The following is a 21280-nucleotide window of genomic DNA, read 5'->3' on the forward strand; positions in this document are numbered from 1 at the left end:
GTGAAAAATGGTCACGTAGCTTTTGAACTCAGTTTCAAGGCATGATTCGAATTTGTCTGCAGCCCAAGCTACGCTGAGGCTTGCAGTGCATTGTACAGTTGTACATTCCTACCCTCTGTCATTTTTTTTTTCTGACTCCATGGGTGGGTGTCGTGCTGACGGACACAGGCTGAAAAGGGCCGGCTTGCGCTGGAGCGCAGTTGTGATGCCATCGCCACCGGGGTCTTTATTCGCAACAAAAGATTGGTACAAGTCTGGGAGACCCATAACCACGCCTCGGGCTAAAGATTGTTTCGCGGAGCATGTGCTTGTTCTTGCTGCCTCTGTCCGCGATCCTGCCGTCCTTCCTCAAACGTCTGTGAGGACGTGCAGTTACGGAATGGTCACAGTCTCGGAACAATCTCAAAACAGGTCTTTAACCGCCAAATTAATTCCCAAAAACTGTACCAAAATCGCCAAATTTTTAAAGTAGTCATAATTTTTTTCTTGGAATTCTGATTCTTAAAATGTATTACTTCATTGGTTTTCTGCTTGGAACTAACACAGAGATTTAAAAAACAAATGCTGCTCTTGAGGGCGGCTTTTCCTCAGTGCATTCTTTAGTAAAGGGGTACAACGTACAGAAATGCGCCGGATTTGTGTGATCCGATGCGCTGTAACTCACTGCAAAAGGGCATAGATGTTATTTCGTCCCAACATAAAAAATTCAGAGGGCACTCAAGATTGCTTACGCTGTGAAGGCAAAAGCATTAGTGTGCCGTCATGAGCGTTCGACCTCAATGCAGGTTGCGCGGCGGCCATGTTTCGATGGAGGCGAAACGCAAAAGGCGCCCGTGCGCTGTGCGATGTCAGTGCACGTTAAAGATCCCCAGGTGGTCGAAATTATTCCGGAGCCCTCCACTACGGTACCCCTTTCTTTCTTCTCATAGTCCCTCCTTTACCCTTCCCTGACGGCGCGGTTCGGGTGTCTGCCGAGATACGTGAGACAGTTACTGCGCCATTTCGTTTCCTATATAGTATAGAATTGGATTTTGGGGAAAGGAAATGGCGCAGTATCTGTGTCATATATCGTTGGACATCTGAACCGCGCCGTAAGGGAAGGGATAAAGGATGGAGTGAAAGAAGAAAGAGGTGCCGTAGTGGGTGCTCCGGAATCATTTCGAGCACCTGGGGTTCTTTAACGTGCCCTGACATCGCACAGCACACGGGCGCCCTAGCGTTTTGCCTCCATAAAAACGCAGTCGCCGCGGTCGGGTTCGAACCCGGGAACACCGGATCAGTAGCCGAGCGCCCGTAACCACTGAGCCACCGCGGCGGGTTATACACTATGTACAAATGCAGAATATAGAAATAAATGCGGGATGCTGTGCCGCGCATGATGGAAGTGAACTTGTATATGATTTAGATGATTGTGTTGAAATGGCGGTGATCGGCTTGCTGTGCACGTTCCACGGCCGTTTGAAGACATGACCATATATTTCTTGCTGGGACTTTCTGTACCATCTGCGAGTACACACACATAACACACGCCACCGGCTTCTCTCGTAATGGGACTAGTTATGCTGTTGCATTAACAGGGTTTTATCATTAGCAGTTAACGCGCGCTACCCGGCGCGTCACCGCCGTTGCTCTCGACATATCTAAAGCCGTCTCCATCCAGCTCGCATAGAGAGTCACTGTCGGGAACAAATTCTAGATTGTCATCAACGCTGCTGTCAAAATTTCTCGAAGTTAAGCCGCCGGGGTGGCTGAGTGGTTATGGCGCTCGGTCGCTGGCCCGAAAGACGCGGGTTCGATCCCGTCTGCGGCGGTCGAATTTTGATGGAGGCGAAACTCTAGAGGCCCGTTTACTGTGCGATGTCAGTGCGCGTTAAAGAAACCCAGGTGGTCGAAATTTCCGGAGCCCTTCGCTACGGCGTCCCTCATAGCCTGAGTCGCTTTGGGACGTTAAATCCCCCATAAACCATAAACCAAAATTGCTCTAAGTAGCCCTTTTTCTCGGGTCATCGCCGCCGCCGGCATTCTTCATGTGTGACGCCATCATGAAACGATACACGCGCTAAAGGCGCGAAACGCGTTTTTTTTTTTTTCACCGCCGTGGTGGCTCAGTGGTGAGGGCGCTCGTCTGCTGACCTGGGGTACCCGGGTTCGAACCCGACCGCGGCGGCAGCGTTTCGATGGAGGCGAAACGCGAAGATGCCCGTGTGCTGTGCGTTGTCAGTGCGCGTTAAAGATCTCCAGGTGGTCGAAATTATTCCGGAGCCCTCCACTACCGCACCTCTTCCTTTCTTATCTCAGCCCATCCTTTATCCCTTCCCATACGGCGCGGTTCAAGTGTCCAACGATATATGAGACAGATACTGTGTTATTTCCTCCCCCCCCCCCCCCCAAAAAAAAAAAAAGTTTCATGGGAAACTACCGCCCTCTAGCTTCAAAATTGCCTTTAGCGGAGAGAGCAACGCTACATCTGGCCGGACGAGTGTGACTCGTCACTGGTGAAATTGGTGCAATCTCCCCACGTCCCACGGTAAGTACAGTTCGGGGTTGGTGATTGACCAGTCGGAGCGGCGCTTTGTAATCGGTTTGAGATAGTGACCGTTATCCGGTCATCTGTCATCTCACTTTCGGCGGTCACATGAACTGACCCGTGGTGCTTGAAAAACTAATGTCGGAGAAGCGCCGCCACTAGCTCACTGCTGTACTAATAACCGCGACTCCATATGCCAGCCTCTAGAACAGTCGCTGACCATGCCCGAATTTCTGTATGGTCTCTCTTTATCACACAGATTGAAGAGTTCAGCCCCATGTGCTCTCGTGACGTCACGAAGTCGGTGGTGATAATTTTGGTGCCATAACGTGCTTTGTCTAGTTGGCTGTACAAAACAGACCATTAGCAACGCACTCTTGCGTTGAGGTGCGTTGCGAGACGTGCCTGCTACAGCAGAAAACATTGCGTTTACGGCCAGGCTGACACTCGTCTGCACGTAAAACATGCATCAGACCCCAACTGAAGACGCATCCCTCATCTGGAGGCTGCAGCTGCCACAATGCCACTATCCGCGTCAGTCGCTCCAGATCTTAAAACTGCAGTTCTGTCGACAGCCGGCAATGGTCGCGTCACACATCTCCTAACTGCATCCTGTCGCCGCAATTTATTTCTGCGCGCATTTGGCTCGCGTCGCATCGTCGCACAGAGCATCCACTGAAAGCGTTTGTTTCGTTTTCCAGAAGTATATACAACCCGCAAGTGTTGGCCGATTGTACTCGTCTGAGAAACGTCCTCGATGACACGTTTCGCTGTGGGCTTTCATCATCGCACGCTTCGGCCTCTTTGTTTGTACCTCTCTCCTCTAATACCCCATTTATGACACTGTATTTTTTTTCTTTTTTCCCTTACGAATAAACGGAGTGTGCGCGAGTGCAGCGGAGGGGAAACGCGCCAGTTGTTTCGGTGCGCGCACGCTCGCGGCGAGCAGCAGCTGGCCAGGCAGTCGTCGCGGCGGTTCCGCCAGTGGCCGACGTGTGGGTCTGCGTCGTTACCCAGCCCCTCGCCGCAGAAATTGCATCGCCGCCCTGGCGTCGGCGGTGGCCCAAGGCGCGCGCCGCGGTCGTCGTCGCCTTCTGTCGCGCCCGTGTTCCGCGCACGCCCGGCGGCGGTTCACGCGACCCCCGGCGACAGCAGCTGTGCGTGAGCCGGTTGCGCCGCGTGATTGTTTATCTTCTTCTTCCTCCTTCGGGAGAACCGCGGCTGACTGACTGAGTCGCGCGCCGGTGGTGGTGGTTGGCGACCGGCACTGGGAACGCTGTGTGCGAGCGCACGCGCAAGAAGGCACGCGCTCGAAAACAGCGGCCAAGAGGCGTCCGCTGGTCGTCTTCGCCGTGGAACAAGAGCAGTCTGAGGCAACGAGAATGCTGTCCTTCCCGCCCATGGACGACGAGGAGGAGGAGGAGGGCCTGGTGGTCTCCACGCCCGAGACCAGCCCCAAGCACGGCACCGGCGGCGGCGGCAGCAGCCGATTCGTGCCCGTCGAGACCGAGGCGGCCAAGAAGCCTCGCGGCGTCAAGCCGTTCTCCATCTCCGGCGGCAGGAAGGTGACCAGGTAACCATGTCCGGGGGGTCGGACGCAGTCCTGGAACGGCTGCCCCGTCTCGGAGGCTCCGCCACGTCGACGCAGCCTCTGCTAAGCTCCCTGTGGGTGTTCGAAGGAAGGGACACGGATGCGCAGCATGGGCATTCTCCGATAGGCTTCGTGACGCAGGGTGATGAAGGCTCTGACGTCATCGCTATTGTGTACGGGGGAGACGTAGTGCAGCCCGTGTACGCGGCGTCCACGTCTCGCGGATAGATCGAACATCGGCGCGAGTTGGCGCCGTGCAGCAAAAGCGGCATCAGCGGAATAAAGATCCCAACGCAGCCATCCACCCGTTGAGCCTCACGTGCAGGTGGCGCCTGGCTCGGGCTGGTGCTCGCATTGTGCTTCGTTACCGGCGTGCTTTAATTGCCTCGCTTGTGCAGGTGGTCGCTTTCGAACTCCCCAGCCCTTTCCGCGTCTGGTGTGGCGCTTTGTTCGTGTGAGTGAGCAGATTTCCTGCCTTCGTGTCCTCGCGGTGGTGGTGGTGGTGAAATGAAATCTGCGTCTCTGTAGCCACCGGGGTCGCCTGTGCTCGAGCCAGCCGTGCACCCCGATCGAGAGTCGGAACCCGAGGGAGCGCGTCTGGCTTTCGCAGCTCGTTTCCGCGTCGACGTGGCGCTCTTTGCGCAGGCGCTCCGAGCAGCTGGGTTCCCCCGCGCGAGGCAGGTGCGTTTACCCTTGCAAGCGGCAAGCGCGATCAGCTTGCGCTGCAGCAGCTTTTCCGGCCTGCGAAGGCGTCCGGGTTGCCCGGCCGCTTTCGGCGTGCTTTTCGCGCCCCAGGCCCGAACAGTGCGTTAGGAGCGTATATAGCGGCGCTCGGATGCATGCCTCGCCTGTGTCCACGCTTCCGCTCCTGGACGGCGGCGGGCTCGGCAATTGTTTGCGAACAACGCACTTTCGCACCACAGTCGAGAAGCGCGTTGGGCTACGGCTGCCATCATCTGCGGTGGGTCCGCGGCATCGTACTACGTCGTCGGGGCGGGGGAGTTTCGTCGCGCTTTTTCTAAAGCCCGAGGCGCTGTCCGCGGGCAGAACCGCGATGAGGCCCGAGAGGCGCCCGTGGAAGCTGCGCCATCGATCGGCGCGGCTGAAGCGGCGTTCCCGGCGGGCTCCGCGGCGCCCCGCGGTCGGAGCCGAGGCGCTGCCGCGTCTGCCCGCGTTTGCGCGGGCTCGGCGTGCCTCCCCGCGGGGTCTCCTCGTTGCTGCAGGTCCTGTCGCGGAGGGTACAGCACGGGTAAGGGGATCGTCGACTGCGTCCCGCACGTAGGACGTCGAACTGGCCGAGCGAGTCTCTTCTCCTAACGTTGTGGGTAGGGCCTGTGCGCGTACAGAGCGGCTGCGTCTCCGGCGTTTCTCGACTGACTCGGCCGAGCGAGTTCGGTGGGACGTGGAGCGATTATCCGGTAACTGCCGCCACTGCTTGCGTGTTTCAGTTAGTGGCTCGAACGCGGGTTGTTCCTTTCCCTCATCGGGCCTTCTGGTGTGCGTTTGTGACCGTGAATCTTCCAAGTCGCCCATAAGGGCGGGCGCATCTGCCTGCAACTGCCTGTATTTATCTGCTCCGCAGCGAAATGGAAAATTGGATGAGTGGTCAAGAATAGCTCATATCTACAGAATTACGCTGGCATAAGAATATCGTTAGCAAATTAAACCGGGTTATGTTTAAACTCCTGGTGCAAGTAACCAGCCAGTCCGGTGCATTGCTACCGATGGCGGAATCTTATTAGTACTTCCCCCCCTTGAAGTTCATGGATAAAATTTGTGTAGTTGTATGCATCGGCATCGTTTAGGGGCATTCGTTTTTGTCTGTTTTTCATATTTTTTTTCAGGAGGCAGAAGTTGTGTCCAGAAACTGCAGTAGCAGTTGGGCTGTAGCCGTGTTTAATAAATGGGACGCAGACTAGTCACTTTACGGAAAACCCTCAGGGACAGAGTGTTCCACCGCAGTTCATGTTTGCAAGAAGACACAATGAAAGATGCTGTCATAGCTGGCTCTTTGTTGCACCGTAGTTCACTGCCACTCTTTTAGAGAATGTAGCATTGTCACACCAGAAAAAAAAAATTATTTTTCCCCATTTGGCATCAAAGCTGTCAAGTTCATATTAAGCTGCATGAAAATTTCCTATTGTTGTATGCAACAGTGCTGAGATGTGGATAAGTTCCTTGCTGCAGTTTGAATGTTGTACAGTTGCCACCGATTGGTTTGTTGCCAAGTTTGCTCTGTTGATTGTGCATTTCGGCTGGAACAAAGATTTTTTGTGTTATACTTTGTGGAAGTGTAGTGGTGCTAGTAGAACATGTCTCCACCCTCCTCCACTCTTTGTGGAGAAAATGTCAACCATTGACTTTGGCGCCTTGAAAATTTGAAGAAAACTGCTCTCTTGTCTGATGAATCTCGAGTAGAATCTATGCTGCTATCTTGATTTTTTTTCCTCGCTGAACTCTGTCATCTCATGGCTGAGTTTTATTATGTGTGCTGTGCTTTACAAGCTTGTGCTGATAGTCATGGGCTGTGGCGCCTCTGGTTGAAAAAAAAAAAAAATTAGGGCGTTGGGGTTGCTTTGTGAGGCTGAATTTCGAGCGGAAGTGTGAACACCATTTTTGCAGTGTCAAGGAGACCCACCAGATGGCTGAGGCTAACCAGGAGAAGAACGCCAAACTGAAGGAGGCCCTGGGCATTAGTAACTTTTTTGTGGAAGGCAGTTCCCTGGACCCAGACCGCAAGAACCGTGAGGCTCAAGCAGCCGCCGAGGCCCACAAGCAGCTCCACAGGTAAGGGGGGCTGCAGATGTAAATTCTCCATAGCAGTGCTGTAGAGAGTCGTGGACTAGAAGTGTGCGCTATAACTCCCTTCCCAGATTATTGAGCAAGTGGCTTTGTGCCGGTCCAGAGATTGGAGGGTAGAAACTTTTTGTTTTTGGTTTAGGATAGGGGTTATCAAACTGGGTTTTCATGAACCCATGGGTTCCTTGGAGTGTTTTCTTGAGCTCCTCAGGTACAAAAATTCATGCGTGCCTCAGATCCTACCATGCTATAATTGCTCGGACCAAACTGTTTCCCCCTACATCCCCTAATTATTAATGAGGTGCTGTGTATCTGCAGTCCATTTTTTTGCATGTGTGTTATTCAGGACTGGATGGAAGCTATGACACACAGGGTTTGTGAACACTTCTCGAAAGCTGTTGGGTTTTCTCTGAAGATTGAAGACTCTTGTTCTAGACTCTAGAGCATGAACTGGTGGGCGAGTTTGTCAGACGTAATTCTAAGTGAACCAGCACAGTGGCTCAATGCCGAAAGGAGAAGACCGGATAAGACACAGTGCTGAACCAAAGCTTTGTGCAAATCACGAATGCTTGATTTAGTGCTGTTCCTCGTGCTGTTTTCTCCTTTTGGCCTTGTGCCGTTGCGCTGGTTCACTAAGAATTACTTTTGAGCGTGCCAAGTTCTGACGTTATATCTGACACCTCCCTATAGAATCAAGCAAACTGGTGCAGATTTTTCTAACTTGAGCTGCCGAAAAAAGCCACCTTTTGATGTCATCTTCTGAAAATATTCAGGTCTAGTTTTTTCATACCTGGCAGGGTACTAGGATGTTCCTGTTGTGTTGAACATAGTATTTTCAAGGTTATATTGAATCTACTGTTAAAATTATTTTTTTTGGTGGGAAGGTATGACTGTTTAGGCAAGCCTGCTTTTCTTTTGTAGGCTTGTGTGTTTTAACAGAGCCAAGCACACAGGTGACTTATTATCTTTTCACTTTGAACTTGTTTTTGAACTCTGCTGCACTACTTGTTGGTAGTCAAAAGCTTGTTATGAGTCTACCCAAAGAATAAAACTATTGTTTGAACAGAATACCTCAGTCGGGAAACGACTTTTCATTAAAACCCATAGCTGCTAAATTTTTTATTGTAATAGGCTGTCAAAGGCAGGCTATATGATTCAAGTGCTGATTTCCATCTCCTCATACTTGGCTGTGTGTTGATGTAATGGAAACCATTTAACCTCTGTCGAAATGCGACGGCCATGGATGTGCTCAATTCTGTCGCTGCGGCTGCATTCGATGGAGGTGAAGATTAACAGATGCCCGAGTTCTCTGTGAGATGTCCGCACATTAACTCGTTTGTTACCACGAAAAAATGACCGATTTTGAGTGTTTTAAGTTCGAAATTATTTCTTAAAGAAGTGTCAAATACATTGCACATTGTAAGGCATCGAACTATATAAAAGCATGAGCTGTTTGTGCTAAACTTTTCAAAAAATTATTGGTTAAATATGCTGGCAACACAAACCGGATAAGACAAAAGCAAAACAAAAATAAGCTGCTGCACTGAGCTAGAAGTTGATTACAAAAAAAATTGAGTTGAGCTGAAAGTCCTTTATTAGGTAAGGAAGGTGCATGGCCATGAGAGGAGGTAGCGAGGAGTAGACAGTGTGCAATTTTCAATATACAAAACACTGCTATGTGTTTCATTTTCAGCTGCACACATAATACACATCACTTTCTGTGGCCTTTCAAGTTGGAAATAAGACTGCTTTGCCACTAGAGAAAGCAGTCGAGTGAGGACGTGAAGTGGAGATAGATCTGGAATGTGCTGCACATTGCACTTTTTCTGAGTTCTGTTCTTGTTTTTTTATAGCAGAGCTTGTAGTTCCTTTTTTTTACATTTTTTTTTTTCAGTTGGTAGCGAATGGGTTCCACGGGTGAAAAGTAGGCATGGCCTTCCTTGACATCATCATAATAAATTCTGCTGGCACATTTGGTAAAATATCTTGGCATTATGTTGCAAAGACTCTAAAGCACCAAATAACACCACTCTCATCATTTACAAATCAAGCTAGGTGGCTCAGCTTGTCCATGAGCGCCGACTTGAATTTATGGCAGCAGGTTCAAAATGTCGGTCACATATGACCGATGACCTATGGCGTGGTAAGGAAAAAGTTTACTAGTAATCTAAACTTACTGGCTTAGCACACTAATCAGTGGCTGAGAGGCCTCGAGTTGCAAGCTCATTTTGACGTTTCACTGACTGCTGCTCTGTTGGGCGTCTCGCAGGCCGTTTTGACATCTATATGTTCACGTGCATTCTCTGCCTTCTGCTTGCGTTCTTCGGTTAGTTAATTGGAATTAGCGGCTGAGAGGTCTGGAATGGCAGACTCATTTTGACATTTCACAGGCGACTGCTTGGTTAAGAGTTGGCCTCCTTCTGCTCGCAGTCTCTGGTGCAATTGCATTCCTTGCGCTTTTCAGACTTCAGGGTCCGCTTGCACAAAGTAAATAGTTTAGTTCCCAGCATTGTCTAATTTGCAGTCTAAACCCTCCATTGGTTTTGAGGAAAGGAAGGGTGCATAGCTGGCTGACTGGGTCATTGGACACCTCATTCCTGCTGTGAGGTGGCAGTGGTGTCCACCTACAAATTGAGGCTGTGGTGTGGAGGATTTGAACTCCATTGGTTTTGAAGAAAGGAAAGGCGCATAACTGGCTGCTGTGGCCGTGGTGTCCACCTGCATATATGTGTTACACACAGTACGTGGCTATGGTGGTGCCCTTAAATTGCTTCTGATAAATGGCTTGAACAAAGCTATTGCAGCTTTTGCTGTAAAAACCCCATGTGGTCTAAGTGAATCTCGAACCCTCCACTACGGAGTCCCTCACAAGCCATGTGTTGCTTTGGGACGTTAAACCCCACGATTTACAGTTTTAATGAAAAGCTTGTAATAGAACCATGTTTTGTACAGGTCTGAAACTTTACACGCTGACCGAGAGGTTGACAAGTTCGCACTTCAGTAAATGGTGAACTTTTCATGTCATTTGGCATCAACTTCACACATGTGCATGATGATAACAGCATTAGCTTACACTGATGGCTGATATAGTGTAAAGCATTGTAAGGATATTGTTGTGGACTTTTTGTATTGAAAAGGAGAAGAGTACTGTAAGCAGAGAGCTCATGTTAGCACTATAGCATTGGTTCCTGTCATTACGCGGTGTGAGTAAGCACCAGCAGCATTTTTTTCTTCCAGAAAGGCTTTGCTTGTCTTTTTCTGATCTTGCATGTGTGCCTGTGTGCTCTTCCTTACAGTCTTGTCCCCGACTCTGAAAGCTCGCCTGAGCCCGAGCAGAAAAGTAGGAAGAAAAAGAAAAGCGAAAAAGAGATACAGAGCAAAAGGTAAGTTGTGCAGCGGTGTAGAATCGTGCCTCTAGTTTTGGAGCGGTTGTTTGTGAGTAGAGCATGTGGGCTTTTTCTCTTGGCGCTAGTTGCAACCTTGCCTTGATGACCAAGGCCGTCGTGGGGGCTCGTTGTTTATGCGGCTCAGCCGCATGCCTGAAAGATGAGTTCGACCCTGGCTGCTGTACTTGCATTTGGATGGAGGTGAAATGCTAGAGGCTCGTGTACTATGGGATGTCAGTGCACGGTAAACACCAGGTGGTTTAAATTATCCGGCGCTCTCCACTGCGGCATCCCTCATAGCCTGAGTCACTTTGGACGTTAAACTCCGTGAAACCATGAAACCTTATTTTGTGAAGCTTGCACTGGAAAGTTGTTGCATATTGGCTAAAAGTACGACGAGCAGTACCATAACAATAGAGTTTGCCATAGTAGAAGGAATTCAGTAGTAATGGAAAGAACACAGGAGAGGTATGTCTTAAAACATTTTATTCACGAAAACATAGGTGCCCGATTAGAATCCATAAATTCAAACATCCGATGTAAACAATTTGCGCATTAAAATTTCCAGAATGCGAGATGCACACATGATGGCAGTGAAGAACACTAGAAGAACTGTAAATTTTGCACTATAAAAATTGGGTATAACATTTTGGTATGCATTCCAACAAAGTTGCTGATCACGATTCTTTCCTCACACAAATGCTTTCTTGAATATTCAACATGCGGCTGTGAGACAATCCTTGTCCTTTGTTCTGTTTGCCAGGCTGAGTTTGCCTTGCTGCAATTAATTCCCAATTCGCCCAGCTGCCACTTTTGTTGAGCCCGTCATTGCAGCTGTTGCTTGTTTATGTAATGTGTTCCACCTTACTTCAAATGTTGTTGCCTAAATTATGAAATGTTTATGCCATGACCACAATATCTACACTGTTCCTTTGTCTTTGTGTTAGTAAAAGAAACCCTGATATTTACAGGGCCCAGTTGGTGAGTAGTGCTGCCTTGGTTTCCTTTTTTTCTTTCCTTCATTTTCTCCTCCCGAGCATCCTTTCCCTCTGTGCTCTGCTCGTGTTCTGTCTCACACTGCTGTAGTAGTGCCTGCATAGTTCTCTCTGTCACGCTTCCTAACTGTGTGTGTGTGTGCCACCTGCCTGCTTGCTTAGCGACTGTCGGGCGACCACTGAGCGCGCTGTGGTCTTGTTGTGCCGCTGCGTAGGAGTCCATCTCCTGAGCCGCCTCCCAAGAAGAAGAAGAGCTCGTCCTCTTCCTCCGCCAAGAAGCAGAAGCGGGCCAGGCAAGTCCCCGCCACGGCCCCGCATTCTGTCGGGCCGTGGCCACTGTGCTGTCTGGGCATGTTGGCGGCGCTGCGAAAGGCGGCGCTGCCCATTCAGAGAGGGCAGTCTGTTTCATTGGCAACCGTTTGAACTGTTGGGGGTTAATGCATGACAAATTCATTTTTTAATTAGTATAGCAGAAGCTTCAGTGCGTGTGTATCGTGCAAGAATAGATTGAGGCTGGAATTCCGCTTTGTTTCACTGCCTCTCTGGGTGCAGACTGCAGAAACCAGCTGCCTGTTCTGTTTCAGACTTGTCCCTTCAAGGGACACTGAAACCCATCTGTCCAGCTTTTGTTCTTAGTAAAATGTCTGTGTCCCTATAAATGTTTATACTTTGCAGTGAGAGATGTGGTGCTGAGATATTTGGAGTTAGAAACGGAATCCCAATGCTTAATTCAAACTCTTGTCATTAGCAAGAGCATCGAGCGCAAAAGAGGAGACAGTGATGGCTGTCTGGAAGTGAATGGAAGAGTGATCTACCTTCTGAAATCTGGAGAAAAGAAAAATGCTGTTCCCGTCACCACAGCTTGCCTGTGAAAATGGCCTGTAGGCACCTGCATCTCAGTTCTTGGTCTTTTCGAGCATATAGAAGCTCAGTTTTTGGTGCGAGTAACCCTTTGTCATTAGAATGTGGTAAATAAGTCGCCTACAATTTTCGCCATTCTCTGGGTAGCTAGCTTGAGTGGTTCCTTCTAGCCCTGAGTGTGTTCTCTAGGACCTGTGTGGAGTGCATAAGTGTGTAGAAGGCTTGCATTGGCCACTGCGATGGCTTGGTGGTGGCGGCGTCCTTTTTCTGAGCTTGAGGCAGTGGGCGTAGTTCTGGCTGCAACAGCTGCATTTTGATGGAGCTAGAACGCGAGCGCTCGTATACGCCAATATTCTTGTGCACGGCAAAGGACGCCATTTGGTCGAAATTGGTAGAAAGCATGCTGCTTCTCGATGCCTTATAGCTTGACACTGTTTGTAACGTAAAAATCACTTTGTTCTTAATTAATCAGGGCTGGTGTTGTTGCCTTGCAGGTCAGAATCACCAGTAGTGAAGCACCGAAAGAGCAAGCCTAAGAAAAAGCAGGTAGCAAAGACCAAACGGAAGTCTCGCAAGAGGTGTGGCTTGTTCTCTGTCTCCTAGTTTTCCATCCCACTTTGATGGCTTCAGCTTGAAGTGACAGTGACAGCTTGAGTATAGCCGTAAAGGACATCTCTGGCAAACTTTGCGGCCATCTCAGTCAAGTTGACTGCAAGAAACAGTCTTGTTTTGCATATGGCTTCTAGCACGCCTTGGTTCTTAGCCCGATTTTTTGTAAAAAAGCTAGACAGCTGTATTCAGCAAATAGTTTTTGAAACCGAGTGGTTCGCAGTAATAACCGGCTTATCATATGTGGGGTTAAATAGTGGGATAAATGCGTTCTGCGCTTAACCGCGGCCGACAGAGTTCAGAAACCGCCCACCCCATGCCGTGATCACACACGTTGGCAAGCGCACACCTACGATGGTGGGCCTTGCTCTGAGGGAAGCAAAGGAATGACTTCACTGGCTGACACAGAAAGGCATCTATTGCTACAACAATAATGCCACCTAGCTACAAAATAGACTAAGGAATTGAGGTCACCCACCTCACCAGCAAGGTTGCGAGTGAATGTTCGCCCACGCTAGGGCAGGGGTGAAATGCCGAGGCCGGATGGGATGAGCTCGTAGGAAAAAGTTTCCACAAGGCCTCGCCCCACTGGCGGAAAGCGGAGCGCCGTGCTGGAACGTCGGCAGGCATCGAGTTCCCGAGGCAAAAGAGAGAGAGCTGTCTACCGCTCGCACTGAGCAATCCTGCCATCCACAGTGCTAGTGGCACTGACAACTCAGGCACCCTCCGTTGTTAAGGTAACTAGGGGGACATCGCAGGGAAGCAAATTAAAGGGGACAGAGCGGAGCGAGCCCCCATACATACAACTGGCAGGCATGACTGTAAAAGTGCATATTTACAGTGTCCCAAGGTTGTGCCTGCTTAAACGGGTACTGTCTCTAGTTTTCCGCTTTGCTATGTAATAAGAAAGGGACTCGAAGATTTCTGAGATTTTCTGGAGACATGCTTGTTTCTTGGACTCTCCGGCAGCCCTGTGGCCGAGAGCCGGCGCAAGCGTTCGCGGCGCTCCCCATCGGAGTCCAGCAGCTCAGCTGACCAGAGCAGCGATGACTCTTCGGAGTCGTCATCTGAAGACAGCGAGTCTTCCTCATCCGAGGAGAGCAGGTAGCCCATTTTTGATTGCTTCTTGTCCATTCAGTCCAGACTTGAAGAGGGGCTTGTTTTTCCCTACTACTTGCATCCCTGCATGAAAAGTCTCCTGTGCTTCTCTGTCCATGCTTGTGGGGGGTTGTCAGGTATTGCCTGAATGCATTGACAGGCAATTGTTGCTTTTAAAAATGAAGAGAGCACAGTCCAAAGTGACAATTGGGTCTTTCCTCTATAAAATTTTCATCTGTCATTTAACTCAGGAGCGATTAGTGCCGTTACAAACTGCAGATCAGGTACTTTTTTTGATGGGGGTTCATGCGCGACCAACAGTTGAATTTGCTTACAGCTCTGGGATTGTAGTCTGTCTTGTTTAGTTTCTCAGGTCACCGGAGGTCAAGATTAAATGCCTTTGTTGGTGAGATTGCCATTCAAGCGAAACTGTTGCTCATCTTTGTAGTGCTATGTTGTCAGCTTCTAGTTAGAAATGAATCTCCTATTCCACGCATTTCACCACTAATTTCAGCATGCACACTCCAAGCATGTATGTCAGATAACTATGTTGTAATGTCAGTGTATTTCTGTTGAGGTGTTTGAAAATGGCTTGCAAGTGCAGCATGTGAGGTGTGTAAAAGATTCCATTGGTACAGTGGCAAAGCATCAACACACTGATCTGAAAACCAGTTTGCAAGAATTTCCAATTGTGTTTATAACTGGACGTTGTTCTGTGACATTCTAATCTTGCAGCTCCTGCACAGGAAAATTCCTTAAGCTTCTTTTTTTCGCGCAGAGAAATTCATGGTAATGCCTTGCCTAGGGATAGAAATTCTGCCCAAGTCTCTGGGCGCTGGTGGTTGTAATGGCCTGTTCCGTCATCCCAATTGGGCAATGCAGCATGACATCTGTAAAGTGCTGTTTCAAGTGTACTATACAGTTCTTTTCACTGCTTATCAATTTTGATGTGGTCTGTTCATTTTGCCTCTGCTTCGCATGTGAAAACTTTTACTCCGCTTGCCTGTCTGGCATGGCTTGATCACAAGTGCTTGTCTAGCCTTCAGTGCTTATTTGCTGTGTTTTGATCGTATAGTTACAACACAATATGATGCTTGAAACTTGATTCAGCATGAGAAGGGGGTAAGCTTGCAGTTGTAAAGCTGTCTAGATATCTGCAGAAAACCTTGTTTAGCTTTCTGTAATTTGCAGCTTCATTCATTCTCAGTTATGTCTTAATTGAAATAACATCCTTGATTTTTTGCCTCACCCTGGTTTATTCTCTTACCTAGTGGAGCATATTGTTAAAGAACATCAAGAACTTATTTCTGCAGATCTTGCAAGCAGTTTGTGTTTTAAGTGCCTGACTTGTGTGAAATTGACTGCTATCTCTCAATGTATTAACTGAAGGTTTGCCAGTGTGCCGGCAACTGTTAACCATCGTGTTTGTTTATCCATGCTATGCCTTGTCGGAACTGTGCTTCCTTGAGGAGTGGTTTCGGCAGAAATTTTTTTGCTTTATGTTGGCTTTCTTGGATTTTTATTCATTTAAGTTGCTACCAACACACTTCCAGATAGGCATTTCACACTCATGCTTTACTGCGGTGAGTACAATCGTATCTAGAGTCTTGTGTGCTTCCTTGCAATTGAGCGCTGTGCTGCAGTGCATCCCTTGCATGTTGGGAGAGAGCGTGCCTGCATGGCATGGTCTGCTTTACTTGAAGTCCTTTTCATTTTTTCCTTTTTCTGCTTTTTTGCCTTTCTCTGGAGCTCTTCTCTTTGTTATTGTTGTTTTATGCCACTGTCAGTATCTTTTTAACTTCAGCGTGTCAGCACGAGTTCAAAATATTCTGTACCTTACTAAATTCATGAAATGTGCTCCTTTTGTTTGTTTCTTTCTATGTGGATATTTGGGCATAAAGAAAGATGTCAGAATAAAGCAGGCTCTTTTAATTTACTTATTGTTAAGCAGCTGAGTGAAAGAATGCGTGTATGCAGACCATGTCATGCTGCTGTCTGGTGGAACTGTACACCTAGCTGCTGCAGTGCGGCCCTAGCTTCCTTGTTAAAAAAGGGGGCAAAAAAAAAAGTCATGTTTATGGTGTGTCATTGTACACATGAAGACAGTGCTGCTTCCTGTGGTATGTCCCAGTGCCCATTTGCCCGCGCACAGCCACACTGAGTGGTGTTTGCTGCGTCACTCATTGCGTTGCTTATTCTGTGCTGTGTGGGAAGTAGGTGTGTACCTGTGCCAGCGCCGTGGGCAAATGCATTAGCGGGGATCCATGGCAGCGTGGAGGACCAGTGTATTCTCTGTTGCCAGATTATCTTTTTGCTGACAAGTTACTTGCTACCAAAAGACGCAGGAAAAACATGTTTGCTTTATTCTGGAGGGTAGGAAGAAAGGTGGGCCTTGTGTTCAGTCAGTGCTGTTGCTGCTGTTGTTGCGACTTTAGTGTCTGGCTTTGCCAAGTCGCTTTGACCATTGTGAGCCGCGGTTGAGAAATTTGAGTCTTTGAAAGAGTTCCAAGTCACGCATGAGTACCCCTCCTCCCCCTTTTGTAATTACAGGTATTATTTGAAGCAGAGGGTATGTGTGAGTGGCTGATTCTGATTTTCTTGTCCTAGACTCGGTGGTGTAGCAGTGGCATGCTTAAGAATGGAGTCCTTAGATTGCAACCCACAAGCCTGATGCTATTCTAGGCCCTGGCTGCACAGGCCTAATGGCAAAGCTAACTTGGCTTTGCAAGTTTTGATAGGGTGGGCCTTGGGCAGCCACCTAGAACAGATTTGAGCAGGCTGCCATTCCCGCAAGTTTCATCTCTTGTTTTTAAATTAATGATTAATTGTGCAGATACCTCACTTAACCTAATCTCCTGATCTGTGTTACAATTCTTTCTCTTTGTTCAATCATCTTAAATCTTAACACATGAAGCCATGAGGTGAGGAGCACTAGTGTGACTCTTTCTTGGCCAGTGCTTCGTTTTGTGCTGCCTGGTGATTTTGCACCAGTAGTTTCCACAGCATTGTCAGATGAAGATGGGCACTTCTGCTCATGTAACTTAACTATGTTACTTGTGTCAATGGCAAAACATGTTGTTGGTATATTTGCTGTTATCTAAAAATCCGCACCTATAGCTATTGCAGCTACATTCGCATTATGAATAGCACCTTTGCTTGCCCAGGAACTGTTCGACACCAGTTTGCATGGCGCACGGCTACATTGGTGTTGGTCTTCCCTCTTTCTGCTTGCAGCCCGGAGCGAAGCAGGCAAGACCACAAGAAAAAGTCAAAGCGACCCCACCACAAGTCAGTCAAAGAGAGCAGCAATTCAAAGTCTCGGAAGTCGCGCAAGGACCGGCACAATGATGGCAAGGTGGGCTCGGGGCACAACTCTCTTTGGGGGGCAGTAACAGAAGACATGACTGGTCATCTTTATCACTTCCGCCTACAACTTGTTCCTTCCACATGCCTGCAACATTTATTTTGTTGTTGTTGTTTGTTGTTTTTGGATGCGAACATGTCATTTTGTGTTGTGTTCCCTCCCAACAAAAATATTCGGGGATCAAATTTGTAAATTTTAATTTAGAGCCTTTTGCTGTAGATTCACTGGGTGGAGATTATAGGTGGCTGTTCCTTTGTTTTGTAATGTAGCCTAGTTGTCAGTGGAGAGATTTCTTACAGATTCAGCATTTTTCTAAAGGCGCACTGTGATCGGGAGCAGCACGAGCGACGATTTGCACGAGTGACAGAAAGTGAGAAATCTTTCTTTTTCACCATTGATCCAGAAACAGCAGGTAATGTTACTTAATTACCTATGCATGCACTATGCACCTTTGACTGCTACAGTGGTGGCGAATTGGCAACGGTCACTATGGTGCGATGAGTAAGTGCTGCTTGAGGGCTGCTCTGGATCAGTTTCTCATTATATTCTTTGCCATCTTATCACGGATTCATACTTGCCAAACAAGAAACACCTTATATATGAATTATGTGGAGACATGACAACAGTAAACAAAACTTAATTCTCTCATACGAAACTCTAGAAGCTAATGTATAAGTTTCTCACATAGTTTTCTTTCAAGGATGAATTTCATTCTGCTCCAGCTTTCTTCTCTGAGAAAATGCAGTTGTAGATGTCTACCAGATCTTTAGATTCCTAAAAGAATAAAGCGTCAAGCTAACGTGTTAGACAATTAGTTCCTCTACTCCAAGAAACATATTTACCTTGTGTGTGGTGCATGATAGCCTTAGCCGTATAATGTGCCATAAACCCGAACACAAACAACAAGGACTTTTCTTGCTGTATTAATAAACATAAATAATTACTTCTTTCTATCCTCTGGCATTCAGGATGACAACCAGGTAATGGCAGTGACATGCCTGTCTCACTTGTCTTTTTAATGCTGGAATCTGGCTACTTTTTTCTCTCTCTCTCTTTCGTTGGATTCTGCTAATGGTGCTGCGAATTAAAAGGGTTTTGAAGAAAAGAAGCCCTCCTTTACGAAAGACTACAAGGGGGGTTGGAGTAGGGGGTCTCACAGCATGTCCTGTTCTCGTGTGGGTGAGCATATAGCCTAGTAGCTCTTCCGGAGGGCAGTGTAGTAGAAGAACCTATGTGAGGATGTTTGTGCATGCCCTACTATTGAGGAAGGTTTGCTGTCTCTCTGGATTAAAATGTGTGCCGCCCTTCTGTCTTGATGCCTTGGTCGCTTGCACATAGGAGGCACAGCCAGCGTAAGTACACACAAAACAATGTCCTCTGCCCTGAAGCCTGTTTTTCTGTCCGCTCGGCTCTCTTGTTTTTGTGCCCCGATGTGGCCCGGGGGGTGGGATGGAGGCCTGACGACTGTAGTGTGCTAACATACATGCGCCACACGTGCTGGGCTTGCCCACAAGGCGTAGGTGGGGCATCACTGGGAGAGGAAGCCTGCATGACTGGGCACATTTTGTGTTTGCAGCCACATGCTATTCTCTCTCCATCTCTTGTGCTCTTGCTCTCATATGTTGGCATGTCTTCAGTTGCAGCACTTTTTTCATTCATCCGCTCTTGGGGCTGCACCTTTTTGATGTTTGTTTGTTTATTTATTTTTCATTTCTCAGACTGCCGTTATGGAGTGCGAGAAAAAGATGGCAACGTGCACATGTTCACAGTTCAGAAAGTGTACACCAGCAGTTTGATTGAATTCTTTTTGCTTTTCTTTTCACATTGTTCCTGTTATCACGTTCACAGTTTCGGCTTCAAAGACTAAAGTATAATTTAAGCCAGAGATTCTCCTGGGATGGATTCAAGGGCCAGTTTTTATTTATTTGAATTGAGGATTAGTGCGGGATGCACAGTTAGCCTTTATAGAGTGAAAGCTTCTTAATTTGACTGCCATTTATTCGGAAAACTGGATAATTTGAGCTGCAGGCATGATCCTGGCTAACGTTCATGTTAGTCTGTGGGATCAGATGCTCGCAAATTTAAACGAGTCTTGCTGCTGAAGTGGGGCTGCATCCCAATATATGCGGCTTGGCAAGCAGTCTGCAAAATAGTCTTACTCAAAACCTAATTGCATGCTACAAAGTCTCCCACATTGCGTGCATCAGGAGGCATGACAAAAAATGGAAGGCCCAGTCTCCGGGAACAGTCTGACAGCTTAGTTTCGGTTTTGCTTCTCTGAGCTTCGTGCCAGCCCGTGGCAACAGTGGCTATCGGCCATGCGTCAGGTGGCCAGCCGAGCCCAGCAACGCGCCGTTTCGGGTGCTGATTGGCTACACTGCGTGTCTTCTTCGCTTCCATCTGCGTGGTTCTTGCATTATGACGAAACTGCGCACTTGTCATGTGCCGTTCGCTATATGTGCAGTGAAGACTGCTCACATACGACGCAGACTCTTGTGAGAGGGGGCTCCACCACTACCTCATCCTGTCTTGAAGGATGCCATGGAAGCCCTTAACATTTTGGAGCAGTTTTGCTTCAATGCTCCTACAGTGTGCATGCTGCCATAAAGCATTGATGGAAATGTGAGAAATGATAATCAGCGTCATCACACTGCTCTCGTCTAAAATGCAGGTGACCATTGCTCAGTCTTTCACCCATTAAATTTACAGTAATGGAAGCAGTTGTCAGTCTTTTGGAGCCTCAGACAATTCAGACATTTTTTCCAGTCCCTTGAAATTTTAATTAACAAGCTTTTACTTTACCCACATTGAGCTTGTCGGGCTGTTATCCTCTCTGCTGCTTGTGCATTGGCTTCATGAAAGCAAGCCTTGTAGCATAAGGGACTAGCTCTAAACCTGAGTCCGAGAGTCTGTTACTGTTGTTCGTAGTTTCCGATGCAGTGTTGAGTTTCCCTCTTGCACCTGAGCGCTGGCATTCTGGGCCAGTTATCATTCCAGTACACTTAAGCTGCTTGTTCCAGTTCATAGCATACCTTGACCTGAGATACGGATGTAGCATTTGCTGCCATTGTGCTGTTCAGAACATACACCAGTCTAGAAACCGAGCAAGGAGACTGTTAGACCGCAGAGTACTGTAAGCATTTCGATGCTGTTAGGCAAATCTGCTAAATTTTGCATTGTGCAGCCAGGGAAGGGACAAGTGGTGGAAAACCAGCGGACTGAGTGCTGTACTTCCAGCTGAATTTCATTTGGACAGACACTCGTGCAAATGTAAAAGCAGTAGCATGTATGCCAAGTTCTCTCTGCAGAAAGCAAAGCCTGTCATTTTGCTGGCTGATATTTATATGGGCTGACTGCCGAAATGAGAAACCTTGTTTAAAGCTGCCAGAATTCTGTCATTGGTAAGAGTGTTTGGTGTTCTGACCAGTGCACAGGAACTTGCATGCATGTCATATTCTTGTGTCATTTTCCATGGAGCTTCCTGTGTAGCTGTGGTGATATTCCAGGTGCATTGCACGGCAGGCATATACCGGATGGGAAAGCCATGTGCTTAATATTTAATGAAATGACAAATGTACAAAGGAGGCCTTGAACAAACATCCCTGTAGTTCATCTTTATGGCTCCCTGCAGTGCTTGGGAGCAGCAGGCATTGGTAATTGGCGGGGAGCAACAATGCTTGTGAGAATGTCATTTGTATCTTATCTGCTTGTTTTTTCGCACATGCCACACACAATGAAATCTATGCAAGAAGTTGGTTATGCATGAGTAGTATACTGTAGGTTTGTGGAACTATTCGATGATTTCGAATATTCAGTCGAATACAGTAAAATATTGATATTCGATTCTACCCAAGTGTTTGGTATTGCACTTGCACGCGACCAGGCTGGCTGAACAATGACTCGGAACTGCTAGCTGTCCTTTAGTTTTTGATTCCGGCGCAATGCATGTTTCGGAGGTTACCTGAAGTTTGCTGCCGTGCTACCTATTGCTCGTCCGGGGAAGAAAGTCACTGTCAGCATGAGAGCCTCGGTATACAACGTGCAGTTCCA

At 47.9% G+C, this 21280-nt stretch overlaps 1 protein-coding gene across 17 annotated transcripts in view; it reads left to right on the forward strand.

Annotated features, from left to right (window-relative positions):
• The window catches only part of Srrm234 (Serine-arginine repetitive matrix 2/3/4), a 76285-nt gene that overhangs the window by 34544 nt on the left and 20461 nt on the right, over positions 1-21280 (forward strand). For 10 of the 17 annotated variants that reach the window (XM_077653187.1, XM_077653188.1, XM_077653189.1 and 7 more), the window contains 6 exons: positions 6741-6905; positions 10214-10300; positions 11514-11591; positions 12654-12737; positions 13738-13872; positions 17101-17221. In XM_077653187.1, the coding sequence (XP_077509313.1) occupies positions 6741-6905; positions 10214-10300; positions 11514-11591; positions 12654-12737; positions 13738-13872; positions 17101-17221 (670 nt within the window). Of the gene's footprint in view, positions 1-3450; positions 4101-5239; positions 5537-6740; positions 6906-10213; positions 10301-11513; positions 11592-12653; positions 12738-13737; positions 13873-17100; positions 17222-21280 lie in introns of those variants that run through there. The other 7 variants (XM_077653196.1, XM_077653200.1, XM_077653197.1 and 4 more) reach the window with 3 other exon arrangements.

Source organism: Amblyomma americanum, chromosome 2 (genome assembly GCF_052857255.1).
Source record: "Amblyomma americanum isolate KBUSLIRL-KWMA chromosome 2, ASM5285725v1, whole genome shotgun sequence".
NCBI lineage: Eukaryota > Metazoa > Arthropoda > Arachnida > Ixodida > Ixodidae > Amblyomma > Amblyomma americanum.